This window comes from Actinia tenebrosa, unplaced genomic scaffold (genome assembly GCF_029948245.1).
Source record: "Actinia tenebrosa isolate PJP-AT-01 unplaced genomic scaffold, QUT_ActTen_1.0 PGA_scaffold6__47_contigs__length_16458017, whole genome shotgun sequence".
Lineage (NCBI taxonomy): Eukaryota > Metazoa > Cnidaria > Anthozoa > Actiniaria > Actiniidae > Actinia > Actinia tenebrosa.
Window position 1 is genome coordinate 6,643,514 of NW_028292583.1, and position 18,618 is coordinate 6,662,131.

Here is an 18,618-nt window from a genome sequence, read left to right on the forward strand (position 1 = left end):
CTTCAGAATCAAGTTTCAAAGTTAGACAAATATATATTTTACAACTTGGTTAAGAGAAATATTAAAAAATCAAATAAGACTAAAGTGTTTGCACTTCAGGATTATGTTTGTTAGATTGATATAATTATATATTTAACAACTTGGTTACAACTACATCAAAAAAATCTAATTCTTATCAAAATAAGATTAAAGTGCTTGCACTTGAGGATCATTATTATATACTTTGCAACTTGATTAAGAGAAATATCAAAACAATCAAATTCTTATCAAAATAATAAGACTACAGTGTTTGAAGTTCAGGATCATGTCTAATATTTGTTAGACTGATATTTATATATTTTGCATTTTAGTTAGAAGAATATCAAAAAAAAAAACAAAATCTTATCTAATAATGTAAGAAGACTAAGGAAAGGCCCTATTAGGGGTAAATTCTGACTGGTTACATCGGGCCTTGCACCAGTAAAACCAGAGCCAAGAAATTTAGTAATAGGGGCTTATAAGAAGACTACAGTGTTTGCACTTCAGCCAATATTTATTCGGCAATATTTATTAGGCTAGAGTGATTTTTCTTGGGCAGTGAAACAAAGTTATGTGTATGATTATTACTGACTGACACTCCAAGTAAAACAAAAGAAAACAATGGAACTTGGGTCTACTATGTTGACTATTCTTTCACTGGCAAAGTAAAATTACTCTAGTGGAATATAAAAACAAATTCCTATCAAATAACAAGCCGTAAGTAAGAAGCATTTATATTTTAGTGGAGGAGTGCTGCAGGAATCTACATGGACTTGTGGCCAGTCTACCTCAGTTGAAGAACTTTGGGTTGAATAAAACCGTGATGACTCTCAGCTTTTAGCTGTGTAAAATCTTGATGACCCTTCCTAGATTCCTTCGGCAGTCGCCCTCTTTAAAAAATCGAATGCTCCCTTAAGGAATATTTTAATGGCAAGCAATCATTGTATTTAAGAACATCGTTATATTTGAGATAGGAATAAACATCACTTATTTAACTGATGACTTAATGTCTTGACTTCACCCCTCTTGTAAATTGTTTCAAAGGAAAAGGATATAATATAAATCAGGGAGGGGCTCACTCTTCAAAAAGGGCACATTTAAAAACTTAATTTTGGATTTCTCGATTACCACAGACCATGAAATGAAACTTGAGCAGCAGTAAGGGGGACTTGCGGTCAATGTCAAAGATTTACGGGTTTTACAGGCGGTTTAAGGAAGGCGCCGGCAGCGGGAATAAGCCGCGCGCCGTGTCCTTACTGCTGCTAGTTGTCGAACCGCAAACGGAGGTTAAAATATCCTTTACATATAGATGGACACCATCACAAGCATTCGAAATAAAACTGTGCGCCGACTGCGAACTCAGGTGTTGGATCGCCTGGATGCTGACTTTGCCTTCACAACATTTATGGAGGGAGATACGGACGAGACGATGACAGAAGAAAGGGCTGAAAGAATAATTAACTTAATACCCGAAGGTAACTACCGGTTGGAGCTAACGTTCATAAAGTATTTAGACGGCGAGTGGATGATAGAAAAGGGGCGCAATCCTATCAGGGCGTCTGGTAAGAAGGACCTGTTTGTCTTAAACGAAAACACACGCCCGGGAGCATTGGTAGGAATAGACATGCTGTTCTACGAGGTTGCTTACCCTGTTACCGTAGTCATTTACGGTGCGTACAAGATAAAGACGCCAGACGTTAAGAAGTTGAAACCGATGCGACATCCCGGTAATTGCGTAGGGAAGTTAGTAAGAGAGTTCTTTGAAGACTCCTCTCGGGGCGGTAAACTGACTTTAAAGAGAAGAGAAGCCATCAGGAAATGGGAAAAAAATACTAATAGGACCGGAGGGTCGATAGACAACATCAAGAAGTTAGAAACGGCGCTGGAGAGGCGAATCCATGTGAAAGATATCACCGACGGCTTTATTTACTCCGGAACACACAAATATGGGGGCCGTGGTGCGCCTATAGTCATCTACCAGCACAATGGGCACGCCTGGCGCGAACTGCGATTCCCAAGAAAGAAGGAAACGAAGGTCTATAAGAATTCTCCATTGGCAGAGTTAATCCATGAGAATTCCATTTGGTTGATGGATTCAGAAGGAAGTCAGTTTATGACGCAAGACGGCACTTTGTATCGACCCGAAATTGAACAACAGCGCATTCAAAGCGCCTGTGAGACCTTAGGGGAAGACTTCTCTGACGAGGTCCTTAGCAGTCGCAGCTTGGACTTCTTAGCCGCAAAGAAAAGAAATGGATGGAAACCTGCCCCAAAAGAGTTCGGAGACATAGCCAAAGCCTGTGTAGAACACGGTCACGGTGGTCTGTGGAACATGGAGTACGACAAAGATGAGTATGTGTCGCTGGATATGAAACACTGTTACCCTGCAAGTTTTAAAGGTCTAGGGGATTGTAAGGAATATTACGACCGTTACGGACATCCAGACTCCCAATTCTTCCGCGTTTCGTTAGACGGTCACTACGACGCCCCAGCAACTGGATTCGTACGATTAACGTCTTGGAAGTTGGCTAAAGACTTACATCCCATAATTTACGCGTGGTACGGGAAGCATCTACAAGAGAAAGAATGGATACCCGTACCTCTATTGAAGTTCTTTGAAGAGCGCAAGCTTTTAAAATACACGGCGCATGAAGCCATACTTTGTCATGGCGCCTTTACGCAATGGCTCCCAGAACACAACCCCACAGCACGCGTTGTCATAGGAAAATTCACGCAGGGCGCTAAGGAGGGCGAGAAACACATGCAGCGACGCCTGATAACAGACGAAGGAGAGTTAAGCTTCCTTATTAAGCGCGCCCACGAACAAGGAACAATGGTGTCTGTGGAGAAATGGGACTACTTCATAGAAGGTCAGAAAGAACAGAAATGGAATGCACTTTGTTACTACCAAGACCACAGGCCGCAATATTACCACCTGCGTGCGAGTATGTTAGCATATGCGCATATTAACCTACTTGCGATGCTCCTACGGTTTGACAAAGAGGACGTTCCGCGCGTAGCCACGGATTCCTTGTACGTAAAGCCTGAAGTGTTAGAGAAGATGAAAGAATTCTACACCGAAGATGAGTTGGCGGAAAGTGGTCAATGGCGCGTTAAAGATGAGGAGATAAAAGCATGGAGAGAACGTGTAGAATATCACGGAGAACATCTTTGCGGTAGCGTGGAACCAACCGGGGAGCCACTGCCTTCGGTTGCCGACCCCATTTCCTACCAACGCTTCTCTTACCTCTACGGTACAGGAGGCAGCGGTAAGACTACGCGTGTGTTAGAACTCTTTCCTAAGATAAAGGTGCTAACGCCAACGCATCGTTTGGAAAGAGAAATCTGCGAAATGGGTTACGACGCGCAGACCTACCACAGCTTCTTCCGTTGGAATGGCCAAAAGTGGGTACCAGAAGCCATCCACGACATACCTCCGGTGATACTTTGGGATGAGATTTGCACCGTGCCTTTAGAAATCCTCAAAGAGTTCGTAGAGTTCCTTCGCGGGAAATGTCAAGTAATATTCGCCGGAGATCCCTGCCAGCCTCCTCCAATATCCGGAGAAATGCCCCACGAATGGCTAAAGGGGTTCGTAGACCATGCGGAGGAAATTAACGCCGACTACCGTAGTAAGGATCAAATAAGAAACCTGAAAGCAGAACTTCGGGGCCTCAGTGATGCCGACCAATGCAAGACGCTGCGCAAACGCGTACGAGCGAAGTCTTACGAGGACTTCCTTTACACATGGCATCCAAAGGATCTGGTGCTGAGCAGCAAACGCGCGGCACAATCTCGCATACAAAAGGATTTGCTAAATATACACCGAGAGCGGTTTCCTAGTCATTTGGTGCCCGTTTGCTACAAACCCCACGACACCCGCATGCAAAAAAGAGACGTCTGGGTACCTGGTACCGACATCCAACTTCAAAATGCGGTAACGCATGATAAAGCCTGGGTACCCATAGAAAAGGTGGAAAGAATTACCTCCCATCCAGATTGGCGCTTGGGTTATTGCATGACAGTCCATAGTGCGCAGGGGCTTACCATAAAAGAAACCTTATGGATCATAGACCAGCGGCTGTGTTGGAGCAACCTTATCTACACCGCCGTAAGCCGTGTGGAGTATGCCAAACAGTTAAAAAGAGCCTGGGGTCTGCAATTGCGTTACGACCGCACCCCAGAAGACGTAGCTAAGGAGAATATCGCCAAGAAACTCCTTCGCTACAAGCGGCACGACGAAGAAAAGAGCAAAGATCCCCGCTATGCGGGGATAAAGTTCGACCTATGCGTGGACGACGTCTATAAGAAAGGGGCACGGTGTGCCAAATGCAACATACCTCTACTATGGAGGTTTGACCCAAATGACGATCAGCAGTTCTCCGTGGATCGCATAAATAATAAACGCGGGCATTGCAGAGGCAACGTAAGGCTGACATGCCTAGAGTGTAATCGGGCGCGTGGTGCTGCGCTACTCTGAGTCTTTGGGGACTATGAGCAGCTCTTCCATGACAAATCCGCGACTTGGGCCATTTAGGTAATACAACACGGGTTGCCCTTCCTTGGTGACGGACTTCGAAATCTCATACGTTTCCAAAGACCAGTTAGGATCCGTGGCTCTCTTACTGCCACCTTCGAGTTCCCCCGGCTGATAGAGGTATCTGACCACTATGTCGCGGGGTAGCTTTTTTTCCTTCAGTCCGACCGCCCTCGAACTTCTGACGTAGGACTTGTGTTCCACGTGTTTCTTTTTTATGGCATCCCTGGGTTTCATTCCCGTAGCCCTGGCCGCCTCGTTGTTCAAAGCCGCGACGACCTGGGGGAGCCTCTGAGTCCATTCCCTGTTGCGTTTGGAGGGATCTTCCAGCTCTTTCCAATACTGGTACCCAAAGAGACGCTCGGCCAGGGTCTTATTGAATCTTTCGACGATGCTCTGACCCCTGTGGTACTCTGCCTCGGCTCTCCTAATTTTAGTGCTGTGGTCTTTCAGGGTCTTAGTAACCACGCCCATAAACTCTGTCCCCGCATCCACTTGCAGCAGCTTGGGCCATTTCAAGACGCGCTTATAAATCCTACCTAGGGCTTCTGCGACTTCCCCAGAATCCTTGCTGGTTATGGGTTCGGCGTCCTTGTATCTGCTTGCGATATCAACTACGGTCAAAACGTATCTATAGGTCTTTTTTCTCACCTTGTCGTGCGGTAAGAAAAGCAAGTCCGCCTGATGAACTTCATTAGGGGCATTTACGGTAAAGCTGGGCCTGGGAATGTACTTGGGAACGGGAAGATAAACCTGCCAGAGGGTTTGTTTTTTTAACCAGTTCATAGCCGTTTCATCTGATACCCTGGCCGCGGTCGCGAGTTTCTTGATGGCCGACGCTCCTTTCCAATAGCCTTCAGGCCCATAGTAAATCCTCTTGAGTTTATCCTCTACGCGGCCCATTATATGAATAGAATCGCGCTTCGCTTGATTCAAGCGAAGGATAGGACAAGATTGATCTTACGTCCGTTGAAATCCACCGTCTCTCCGTCCACTTTAATGGTGATGTTTATGCTTTCTACCAAATGAGACAAATCATAGCTTAAAGAAATGGGAGTGTATTCTTCTGAGTCAAATGGATTACCTTTGGGCAGAAACTTGGACATAAGAGAAGACTTTTCTCCATTGTTGTAACTATGAACCAAGTCGCAATAGACTTCGTAAGAGGATGCGACTTTCCATTTCACAGGTATGGCTGTGTTGGTAATTTCCTTGCCTGAGACACCTAGTAAAGATCCTAATGCATCAGTTTTTCCTAGGGTTACCGAGAAATTGTTAGGAAGATTATGTTTGAAGGTCATTTCGTGCGGCAATCCCGTGGTGAGAGTATAACCGTGTTTTGCTAATTCCTTAGCAAGGGTGATTGGTGTGTAATGTCCATCGGGCAGCAATACGCCTTGATAATTGCCGCCGCCTTTATGCACGGTGACCATACCATTGACTAGATTATACCAAGAATTGTACAAAGAGCAACTAACCAGCCGAACCTTATAGGCTTTGATGGGGGGATTCAGATAAGTGGTAAAGTTATTCTTGTCGCTTTCCAAAAAGACGATCATATATTTCAGGAAACACAGTTTCCTTCGTTAGAGCAGATACGCCAAAGCTACGCCTCCCGCCAGCCCTGCGACTCCCACGAATACCAACTCACTATCTTTTTGTTTCTTAGAAGGCTGGTAGTAATTCTTAAACTGAGGCTTTCTTAACCCCGTCAATGCCGCGGGGTGTGCTTGCGCATAGAGCTTAAAGGCGTAGTCTGTATTTTCGAAGTTCTTATCCGCCTGCATTTTGTCTTGGTAATTCTTGTCCAACCAATCCCTGTAAGCTTGTCTTTTTTCATTCCAAGCTGCCACGTCCCGCTGATATTTCTCCAGCGCTAAGTCGTGTCTCTTCCTTTCGGCGGCTAAATCTCCGCTTTTGTCGCCTCTGACTAATCTATCCAAATACTGACCACCATAATTAGCTCCAGTGAATGCTAAAGCTGCAATAACTCCACCTGCGACCACGCTGGCCATTATATATTAGAAAATCACAGGGATTTTCACGAGTTACGTCGTTGGCAGGTACTTTTCCTTCTGTAGGTAATTCTTTGCCATGATAGCCCCGCCTACGGCAGCGGTCATTTTAGCAAAATTAGCGAAGCTCTTGCTTGGGTCTTCAGTAAAGTCTTCTTTGAGCACTTTCTTACCTACCCAACCAATACCCGCAACGATGGAAGTAATGATAGCTGCTTCTTCAACAGTTTTCAATAACGCGGTTGACATTATATTACAAAGCGAGAAGGTTATTACTCCATTTCAGGGATCTTACTTTTTCTAACGGGCGGCTCCGTAGGCGTGTAATGCGCTGGCTCCAACTTTACTTTTGGCTTTGCTGCCCGCCATTGTAAGTAAAGGCTGCCTGCTGCTATAGCGACTCCTAACGCGCCAATGACGTATCCCGGATTAATAAAGGATTCCTCTTCTTTTTCCTCCACCTTTTCTTCTTTTTTGGCTTTGTTCTTTTTATTCATCTCCGCGAGCTTCTTTCCGGCAGCGACTCTGCCTGGAGATTTAGCCTTGGTAATCTTGGTATCTTCTACGGGTGGTTGTTCTTCGGTGCCACTCATCTTATATTAAGGGACTTGAAGGACTTGACAAGTAACTTGATGACGACTTGACAATGACTTGGCAATGACTTGACAACGACTTGACTAAGTACTTGAGGTGACTTGACAACGACTTGACTAAGTACATGAGGTGACTTGACAACGACTTGACTAAGTACTTGAGGCGACTTGATCAGGTACCTCAGCAAGTGCCGCCTGGAAGACCTTTTCGACTTCTCTGTCCTTCTTGAAGTCCTTCCAAGATGTTCCGAAGGAACCTAGTACCTCCTTCAAGTCAACGTGCTGAGCCACGTGCAAAGCCGCAGAGGCGACTGCCATTAACTTACCGCACTTCAAAGACAACCACCCGCAGGTTATCTTAAGTTCTTGGGCGATGACATAGTCATCGCTTATGTCCTTCCGCAGTTGCTCCACGTCGTCTATGGGCAGCGCAAGTCCAAGCAATTTAGTCGCAAGTCGGATAGCGGAGTCTGCTACGGCGTCCGTGGTCTTACTTGCAAGGGCAGCCTCATACCTCTTATGGAACTTCTTAACTTCATCTTCTGACAACTTATTAACCTGCTCATGGGTAAGTTCCTTGCCTATCATTTCTTTACACTTCCCAGAAGACACAAGGATGTTAAGTTGTTCCTTGAGGTTACTTTCATCTAACTGCGTGGGGACTTCATCTAAGAGCTGCTCAATATCCATATATATTAAAGATCGCAGATCTTTATGGAATACGGAAACCTCAAAGAGAAGATCATCTTGGAATGTTGGTGCGTTTTTAGGTGCCGCATGTATTCGTGTAACTGTTCCTTGCTTATCTCGCCTCCATAGTCGCTTAAGATGGTTTCCAGATCAGACTTGCTCGGAGTATAAAATACGACAAGTGAACCTATGTTTTCCCTAAAAGGCTTAGAGACGCTGGTAAGCTGCTGGGAGAGCAACCAAACGCTAATATTGTCGTGTCTGCCGCTAAAGGCGAGCTTCACTAATTCGGAGGTGCGTCTTTTTACGTCGTCCCCGCAGGCGATGTCATCCAATATGAGGAGTGTCTGCGTATCCTTAGGGAATTGCTTGTGCCAAAACTTAAGATGGCTGGATAACTCGTTAGGATCCAGTATGTCCACAAAGAAGTCGTCATCTTTCACTCCTATGCCCGTCCAGGTGCGGTTATTCACGTAGGTGGGGCAAAGCAGCACGATGTAGTCGAAACGGTATCTAAAGGGTCCTAATAGCTGCTCTACCACGAACTGGGTCTTTCCGCAGCCGGTGGGTCCTACTATCAGAGCATTGCAGGGAATATAGTTCGGATCCATTATATATACGATGGACCCAGTGGACGCAGTAAGAAGGATTGCCACCGACGCAAAAGATAAAAGAGACACCATAGAAATGCAAAGGGAGGAGATCGATCGGTTAAAGGAGCGCGTGCAGGAATTGTACGATGAAATGTGCGGTCTGAAGCGTGCAGAACGGTTTGGCGCGCTGATAACGATGGCAACGTGGGCTAAAGAAAGCGTTAAGGACTTTATGCGATATCCCCTGTAGAATGTCGACGTTTAGGTTAAATCTTTGTTAAGTATATGCTATTTAAAAAGTGTCTTAGAATGTTGACAATAAGGTTAAATCTTTGTTAAGGATGCCTGGAAACTATTTAAAAAGTGTCTTAGAATGTTTACAATAAGGTTAAATCTTTGTTAAGTCGCCCATAAGCTATTCCAAAAAATGCCTCAGAATGTTGACAATAAGGTTAAATCTTTGTTAAGGATGCCTGGAAACTATTTCAAAGAGTGTCTCAGAATGTTGACGTTTAGGTTAAATCTTTGTTAAGGATGTTACTACGCTTTGCAGTTAAGTTTGGCGTGACCGAAGTTTTGTCACGTAGTTTTGACGTCTATACTATGATGTTACCAGGGGCAACGTTTCAATGTTGCCGTGTCATTGTTGCGTATCGTCGCGTATCATGTATAGGATAAATACTAAAGGAAGAACTTTTATAAAAGGTCAATCACTGAGTTATGATATCAGAAGATCAATTATTGATGAAATAGTCCGAAATGGAGGCGACCCAGTGACTGGTTATTTTCCTGGACATTTTTCTGACGTTGCGAATACATTCAAAGTAAGCCGTGATACAGTCAAGAACATTTGGAAGCGTTTGTACAACGACGGTACAATTGAAACAAAGAAAAACATCGGAGGAGGAAATCCTTCAAGTTTGACTCAAGGAGATTTGGAGCTTGTCGAAGTTTTAAAGAACGAGAGACCTACCTGTTCCCTAAAAGAAATCCACGAAAAGCTTGAGGAATTTGGTAACATTCCTAACGGAACGTCTCACTCGGCAATTTCCCGCGCATTGAAAGAGCGCATGCTGTCAGGCAAACAGTATTCCCGCAAAAAAGTCTCTACTATAGCACAGGAAAGATTCACCGTTGAAAACATCGCGTATACTCAAATGTTTATTGATTACCTTTATAATAAAGACCCATTCAAACTAAAATTCTTTGATGAATGTGGACTGAAAACAGCGTCGCATGGGAAGCGTTTGTATGGGCACTCGCCGGTTGGGGAGAGGTGTGTAGAATTAATGCGCTATCATCAATCTCCAAACATTACTGTAAATCTATTGGCCGGTTTAAATGGCATAGAATATATGAACACCGTCCATGGCCCATCGGATACTTTGATTTTTCTCGATTTTTTTGATCAGGCTGGCAAAGCAGCTAACATTGACACAGGAAGACCTGCTCTAGAAGTCGGTGATGTAATTGTAATGGATAATTGCCCATTTCATCACAATGCTGGCGGCGATATTTTACAAGAATGGCTTGATGATCGCAATATCGAGCTTGTATATACACCAACTTATTCCCCAGATTTTAATCCTGTAGAACTTGTATTCAATAAAATGAGAACTGTCATGAATTATGATTTACAGGATGTAGTGGCCTATAACATTGAACTTGCTGCGATTGAAGCGTTCAAACAGGTTACATCTGGGGACATGTACAATTTTTACAGATGTACAAATTATTTAGACGTATAGGAAATTCATTGTAGTGATTTAGAGTGGTTTTTGAAGAGAACCACCAATAAAAGCATTGTCGCGACACCGGCATCTTGAAAGCGATCAATGTAAATTTCATATTACCATGATTATATTTACATAAGGAATAGCAAATAAATTGTCGTATTTGTTTCAATTATTTTCTATCTTATTTGTGATTGTAAAAGGCGAGATAGTACTCCGTATCATACAGTTAATAGCCGAGCAGCGCAGTTTATTAGTCAGTCCAAGTCACTCAGTCTGTACAATGAATTTTAATTTCATGATTTTCGGCATATAGAGCTTTAAAGTACAAATACTTTTAATTTCAAAACACAACAAAGGGAATAAAGCTCCTTACTTTGAATACTATACAAAGTTTGTGAATATTCATCTGAGTTGTTAGATCACTTTACATAATTTGTATAATTGCAACAATATAAATAAATTGTAAACGTATTCTAATTTATTATTAAAATGAAATCAAAATAATTGTTGAAACGAACGAGTCTCATTGTTTTTAAAGTGCATGACTATTGACTCATATCATGCATTCGACTAATGTTTTGGCAACTAGTCCTTGTCCTTGTTGAACTGATTTTGGAGTGAAACGGCAAGCTTGAAATCGCTTTCTTTAGTCAGTGCTTGACTGGACCCAGAGTTGAAAGCGGTGGTCATTGTACTAGTAGAAGTGTTGGTACATGTATAATTGCGTTTAGGGAAGCGAATTGCATAGTCTTCTTCTAAAATTCTCTTCTTAGGATTGACACACGTGTCAGACTTTTTCTTCATTTTCATTTCGTGTTCACGAATGGCATCTCTCAACAGCTGGCTCACACAATTTCTTGGAGGTAGTTTTCCACTACACTTTTTCTGTAAAAGAGCTACATGTTGATTTAGGAGTGCCCAGTTTTTAACTCCATTTACTATATATAAATCAGGGTCTGTGGAAATGATATCTCCCTCAATCCTCTTTGCAAATGAATCTTCGACTGCTTTATACGATCTAAATTTATTCTGGTAATCCGTTTCAAGTAAAGCAAGTTCTGCTTTCTTTTTTTCGACTGTCTGGGCAAGACTGCGACGTGTTGCTTTTTCTTCGGGGTGTTTGTCAATTAAACCACATAGCATAACCGATGTGCATGATTCTCCATCACAAATTCGTCTATTATGTCCAGTTTTAAAATGACATTTTCCACAAATAGTTAGCATACCAGAATTAAGAACTTCTGCTTTTGCAAGTTGTCGTTCAAACGTGTCTTTACTTGCTTTTGCATTGTTTAATTCTGTTTTCACTTTAGCGATATTGTCCCGTTTTCGTTGCAGCATTCTTTCCACAGGACTATCGTTATTACTAGCAATTCCTTTTTCTTCAGAAGTTCTAGAAGCTGTTTGTTTTTCTGTAAGTGTGAACAATTCCCTTTTCAAAGTACTAGCTCCATTGTTTGATATGGCACTTGTAGATTCACGACGTCTCACGATAATTTCTGGTGTGGATTGTGGTTGCCATTCAATCTTGATAGTTAATCTTCTAAAAGTAGCTCCTTGCACGATACTAGCACATCGTAAAGCATCACAAAGTGTATCTCCAGCACGCAGGTTTACAAATGTCTGCTCGTCGTCCCTGTATTTTATCCTGAGCTCTGTGTCAGGAATGAATTCCAAACAGGCAATTTTAGCTCTCACGGCTTTCATTAGATCTTCAAATGATGAAAGTTGTGATTCTTCGATGGACATTATTTCGCATCGGTCTTCTTGAAATGAAATGTTATAAAAAACTTTAAGTTGAATCATATTGTGGGCACCGAAATACTTATAAGTATTCTAAAATCAAGAAAATAGACAGTAGCTCTCGAAGTCGTGGATACCTCACAAGATGTCGGCACGCTTATGGGTTTCCCGCCTTTGGACACATGACGCGGCAACCTTGAAACGTTGCCCCTGGTAACATCATAGTATAGACGTCAAAACTACGTGACAAAACTTCGGTCACACCAAACTTAACTGCAAAGCGTAGTAAATGGAGGCTAAGATATTGTTAAGTATATATGGACTGCTTGTTGTGTAAGAAGGTGTTCAGCACCAAACAAAGACTTCAATACCACGTTCGTCGCGGCGTTTGTACAAAGAAACCCCTTAGCCGCGCTTGTAAGGATTGCGGTAAGGAATTCAGCACCGTTCAAAAGATGCAACAACATCAGGATAAACGCATTTGTGGGCTTTGTAAGGACTGTAATAAGGAATTCCACAACCCCTTCGAAATGCAGCAGCATCTGAAAAGGGGCGTCTGTAATCGAACCAGACAGTGTAGTTTCTGTAATAAGATACTTAGTAGTCGTCAACGTTTACAGACGCACCGGAGAACGCATGATTATAGGTTTCTCTCCCGCGCTTACGACTTGGAAGGCGTGGATTGCTACCAATGTGCGGATTTGATGTGTCGCTGCCCGCATAAAGAGGATTACTTAAGGAATCGCATAGATTACCATAAGAAGATAGTCCGTACTTTCCCCTCTTTTGAACGCGCCGAAGGCGTTCCGTGGACTAAAAGGGAGTATTGGAGGCAGGAGTGCGATCGTTGTGGTTGTGTTAGAGAAGAGGAACATATCTTCAACTGTCTTAACAAAGATTTAACCTAAACGTCAACATTCTAAGACACTTTTGAAATAGTTTCCGGGGTGTCTTAACAAAGATTTAACCTTATTGTTAACATTCTGAGACACTCTTTGAAATAGTTTCCACACATACTTAACAAAGATTTAACCTTATTGTTAACATTCTGAGACACTTTTGAAATAGCATTTCTTGGGGCCTTTAATAGTAAGGTAGGGTTTGCGCAAAGAGTCTCAAATCCCATCCTTATTTTTATTCATTATTATTAAGGATAATGAATAATAATAAATAAAAATAAGGACCCCTTTTAAAGGTATATGCTAGCCTACGCAGCTGCCTTTCTGGGAGGCATTCTAATTACCCTTTCAATATATGGACTGTATTACTTGCGAACTACCTGCCGACTGCATTACCCCTCGTAAGCCGCCGCGTAAAAAATACACCTGCCTTCATTGCGACAGGGTATTCTCCGAAGGATCCTTTGTGGGGCATTGGTGCTCCGCGGATCCTAAAGCGCAGCGGACTTTAGCAGACGCGCTTAACTACAAAGAGGAGATGGAGTGACTGTTCTTTCAATGTCAAACTTCCATCGGCCATTTACCTTACCATAGCTGCGTAAGTGGGTGAATTCCTCGCCCTGAATTACGTACCGCACGCAATCCGGCGCCCAAAGGGAATATTCCTTGCCTTCTAAGTCTTTGAGGACTAACCGTAAACGGTCGATGTCTTCGAAGACGACGTAATTTTTTATTTCGTATGCTTTACCGTGGACAAGATCACGCCAGTGAGTCAAGCTGAGCTTCATTATACCTATGGAATATCTTTAGGTGCGTTTTCAAAGTGGCGTAGGACTTAAACCGCTTTACACAGCCCTTACAGGGAATACGAATGCCATCCGCGTAATCCATCAGGGCACGGCAGATAATGTCGTAATCGTTGCTAACCATCGTTAGGTAACCATTTACGTCAAGCTGTGAGATTTTCTTAGATTGCTTCGCGGATAAGACGCCGTTTCCTTTTGGGGTTTTCAACTCAATACACAACCCGCGGTATTTCTTATGCGCATTTAGGATTAAGAGGTCGGGTTGACCGGCTTGGTAGCCTTTTCGCCAGCAGGTTATTCGCTTGCTGTCTGAATCTTGAAGTTCGCCAAGACCCGGCGCTATGATGAAATCGGGGTAAAACCTACGTATGTAGTCGACTACCTTCGCGTGTAGGTCGGCTTCATTTTCGATCTTAAATACTAACTTGTTTGGACCGTCGAAGCGCTTGTCCATCGCATACTTACCCGTTTTCCTTAGCGCGGGTAGGACTTCCTCAAAGACCCAATCGCGAAACTCCACAGCTTTGGGTAGTTTGGAGCTAAATATCAGTTCGTACAAACCAGGTTCGGATATAAACACGGCATTTGGTTGCGTAGTAAAGGAGCGGTGATTCGCAGCCCCTTGTAGATCAACCCATTTTTTCTGGTATTTCTCAGATACATGTGCTCTAATCGCATCTCTAGGGCGCTCATAGCCCAACGCCAAAGCCACCTCCTTTGCTTTGAAGTACAAAGTTTCGCCTTGCACTATGCATTGCAGTTTGGTTTCGTTGTTTTCAAATACGCGAAGCATATTATACGTAAGGGATATTTTTTATCCTTTCGCTTGGCTCAAGGAACGCGAGCCTAGTAGGCAACGCTCTTTAGCTGATTCATTTCTACGCTCAGTTGCGCGTCAGACACGACGAAGACGTAGCAGTTTATTTTATCACCGTCGCCCGCGGAGGCATTCTTGGTGCGTTTGATTTCCAATGTTATGCCATCCTGCGTATTTACTAGACGGAGGCCTTGACCATGTAGGTCTTCGTCGTTAATGGTGCGCATGTCAATCCACAGCGCATATTTATCATTAAAGAATTCTGCGGGGCTAATTTGGTCGCCAAACTTGCGCATTGCCTCCCTGTACACGTCTGCGGGCTTTATTCCCTGGGAGTAAACCTTGTTTGGAACGCCGTTTATGTTGACCCCCACGTTAGTAATGTTGGGGTTGTGAAAGGCCTCGGAGTCGCGCTTACCAGCCTCATAGGGCTTAGCAAACACCAGCATCAACCCCGTAAGACTTCGGGGGAGGTTAATGCTTTGGTTGATAACCTCATCCGTCTTATCCAGGAAGCTGAACGTCTTATACATCACTACGTGGTCGTAAAGGAATGCCTTGCCGGAGCTGTATTCCATGCCAGCGCTACGGGCCAGCTCTTCGCTGTACACGGTCTCGTACTGCAGCTCTAAGTTGGTAATAGAGTATGGGGTTGTTGTGGTAAGTGCAGTGCTTAGCCCACCAATGATATTATTAGCATCTGCTAAAGTTACTTCAAACTGTAGCTCGGATAACTGTCTTGGGTAATACGCGCCGTGATTCGTAATCACTTCAAAGTCCAGTGGTATGACATACTTACTACCATAGGCTGTCTTTATTCGCTTTGCGTCTGCCACTGCGGTTTCTCCGCTGCCGTCAGTAGGTTGCGTTTTCGTAGGTGTGCGGACCTTACGTAAAATGACACTACCAATTCCTTGTTCTATCCTTTGCGCGCGGTCAAAGGCCGTCAACCATAAGTCTTTGTACGTGGTATACAGATCGTACCTATTTAAGTCCAGCAAGGATTCCCCGGCGAACTTTACGCGCATCTTAGAAACGATGTTGCGGCCCACGTTGTTAACGATAATCCTTTCATCTGTGGGGCTTGACTGTACCGCTAGGTCAAACCTCAAAGCCAAGGTGCCAGGAACTAAGACTAGGTTATCCGTTAGGCGGGGCACGCCTACGTACAGGGTTTCCCCTGGCTTTGCGCTACTGGGGGTAAAGGTGACCCGGTGAAAGGTGCGTTCCGCTTTCAGCCCGCCAACCTGCTTAGGTAATACGTTGGGATTTAACTTTGAGCTTATCATATATAATGGAAGTAGAAGGAACGGATTTTGACCCCCTTACCGAAGAAGGCCAAGTCGACATTAACGATGAAGAATATGAGTCTTTACTTCCTAATGACAACGTTGACGGGCGGGGCCTTTTTGACAAGCTAAGACGCAAATATGGCAGCAGGGCCCGCGAGGCCTGGCGTTCCTTAGAGGATAAGTGGCAATCAAGGAACCCAGGGCGACCTATTCCAGAATATTTGGAATTGCAAAACTTGGATTCCACGGACCTAAGAACTGAAATGCTAAGGGGGCTTTTAGACGACGTAAGGGAGAAATTTCCAAATGTGGACTTGACCCGCCTTAATTTCCAAACCGGAGATAAGGGGCAAATTCAAATCCAGTATCAAGGAAGGGATAAGTGGTATAATCTCTACCAAAGGAGAGACTCCGACAGGCTCACCAGTAATCTCCCAAAAGAAATCAAAGACGCATTAGGAAGGCCTAATTTGGTGGAAAGACTAAGAGAAAACGATGAAAACACCAGCGAAGCCTTTGAAAAGTTCAAGACCCTAATGCAGCGGCAACAAAAAGGCATCGAAGCGATAAGGGAAGTCGAAGGACTAAAGGAGACAATGGAGGAAAGGGAAGCAGATTACATGAGACAAAACCGACTGCTCCTCGATGCTCAAAAGAGAGAACTTAACGATAAAAACCAAAGAATAATAGAAATGAGAGAACAAACAGACAAAGCCCTACGCGATAGGGACCAAGCCCAAAAGGCCTTCGAACTTGCCCTGCAAGACCTAGACATAAGCAAGGAAGAAGCTAAGAACTTACGTACCACCATAGCTGGCTCTTTAGAGGAACGGCGGCGGTTGGTTGCCGAAATTAACACTAAGGAAGAACAAATCCGGCAAAGAGATCAGGCTATTGAAGACCTGGAGGGACAAATAGAGCGGCAGCAGGAAATAATCAATGACCAAACTCGTCCCGAAGAGGAAAGGGAGGCAGCACAAAGGGAATTAGAAGCCCTTCAGGAAAGAGTCGCGGAATTACAAGCGCAAAAGGACAACCTGGAAAGAGAATTGGGACTTACCACCAAGGAAAAGGTAAAAAGAGCCCCCCCGAAGTATGGTATTCCCCTCGCACCCGCGGTCGCCACTAGCACCGTAGTAGGAGTTATCCTATCCGCGCTTAAGGCTACAGGCGCGGGCGTAAAGAAATTAGGCAATGGACTAACGGACTTGGGAAAAAAGATGGCAGCCGGTATTCCTGGGCTGCTGGGTTCGGTTGTTTCCTTGGCACTTAGGGCCGGCGGCGAACTGTTGAAGTTCGTGGGCAACAACATTTGGATCCTCGTAGTAGCTATTGGAGTGGTACTCCTGAAGAAGATGAAGGGTTAATCTTATCCTCGTGTATTACTGGTGGCTTATCGTCGTCGGGCGCCCGAGGCGTCCTCGACTGGGGATAAGTAAAGATAGTATTCGCACCGCCTTGATAATGCGGAACTAGCGGCAGCACGCTCATGATAGAAATGGGCTTATGATTCCAAACAGCATCAGTCACAGCGCCACTATCCACCGCGGCATTAAATACGACGAAGCCTTTAAGCCTAGTTGCGATGTCGCTGGGGCGAAGTTGGAGCTTTGCGTATTGACAATTGACTATCATATGAAAAGTTACCGGCTGTTGATTTTCCTCACTAACGCCATGTGCGGCCTCATACGTAAAGTGTGACGAGTGCCTGTTATTTTTTTCCCCCCTATATGGAAATAGCGGAGTGTCGTTTTCATCAACAATTCTAAACCCAAGATTACAGCTATTGCGTAGATGAATGTTGGGGATGCATATTAATAATCCTAAGCCACCAACCTTCACCCGCAGCTCGGTATCGAACCACTCATCCCCTTGGTAATAAATCTCTCCGGGATAGTAATAAAAGCCTTCTTCCTTTACATGCGGGTTCATATATTCCAGCAAATAAATTTGCTTCTAGAGACTTATTACCGTAAGGGTGCTAATGGTTGCGTGGTTGTATGCCGTATCTCTCTGATTTTCTATGCTATTCACGCAAACGCTCCCCGTGTCATCTACGCGCATTTGCAGCTTTACCTTCCCATGGCAATCGGCGACCATGTGGAAAGTCCAAACGGAATGATTTTCGGCGCTGCTGGGGTTGGGCTCTACGGAGAAATGCGCAGGCTCCCTGTTGTTTGTCTTATTTCTCATAGGCTGCAGTACGCCGTTGTCATCACAAAATCTAAAACCAATGTTGGCGTGACTTACTGATCCAAGGCAAATACTACAAAGGATTAACTTCTTTCCCGAGTAGTTCAAATTCACGGACATGCCCGTGACATCAACCCAAGATGCCTGGTTGTATTTTTTCTCGCCTGCGTAAGTCGTATAAACACAATCTACTCCAGCTAAGTAGGGGTTGTTCATCGCCATATATAATAGCTCAGACCAACACCCGCGGCGGCTAAGCCGGCTTTTAGTAAGTTATGGTCATATTCCTCAGGTATCGCAGGCAGGACCTTCTTCTTTACGTTCTTTGGTGCGGGCTTTTCTACGTGCTCCTTCTTAGGCTTCTCCACGAAATGGGGGATGCTTCTAAGAGTGTCAGAGTTCACGTCATTCACCCCAAACTTCATATCCTTGGTTGCTCGCTGAAGTTTGTTGTTATAACCCACGACGGAATTGGCGTTAATAACCAAATTACTTGGCATTAACCAACAACCAGGTGACAAAGCGTAATCCAGTCGCACTTTAGACTGCTGCACTGCAAGTTGATATCTCTGCACCGACTTAGAGATCTCATTCTCGATAACAGCGCTTTCGAAGAGGACAAGGAATACTTGTTGCGTTTCCTGCGACGCACCGGAGGCATCTACGATGGGGCTGCGAGTGCTAAC

General features: G+C 44.2%; 2 protein-coding genes across 2 annotated transcripts; one reads left to right on the forward strand and one right to left on the reverse strand.

Moving 5' to 3' along the window:
• The first annotated feature begins 9,111 nt into the window (after positions 1-9,111).
• LOC148905946 (uncharacterized) lies at positions 9,112-10,194 on the forward strand. The gene has a single exon (XM_089038938.1). It carries the CDS (start codon positions 9,112-9,114, stop codon positions 10,192-10,194), a length of 1,083 nt encoding a protein of 360 aa, XP_088895064.1.
• A 299-nt stretch (positions 10,195-10,493) lies between these two features.
• Positions 10,494-13,396, reverse strand: LOC148905947 (uncharacterized). The gene has a single exon (XM_089038906.1). The coding sequence runs from the start codon at positions 11,986-11,988 to the stop codon at positions 10,768-10,770; it is 1,221 nt and encodes a 406-aa protein (XP_088895032.1). The 5' UTR covers positions 11,989-13,396; the 3' UTR covers positions 10,494-10,767.
• Positions 13,397-18,618: the final 5,222 nt, after the last annotated feature.

Bases quoted from the DNA above. Each gene is read 5' to 3' on its own strand.
- LOC148905946 (XM_089038938.1), top strand. From the start codon at position 9,112: ATGTATAGGATAAATACTAAAGGAAGAACTTTTATAAAAGGTCAATCA.
- LOC148905947 (XM_089038906.1), bottom strand. From the start codon at position 11,988: ATGATTCAACTTAAAGTTTTTTATAACATTTCATTTCAAGAAGACCGA.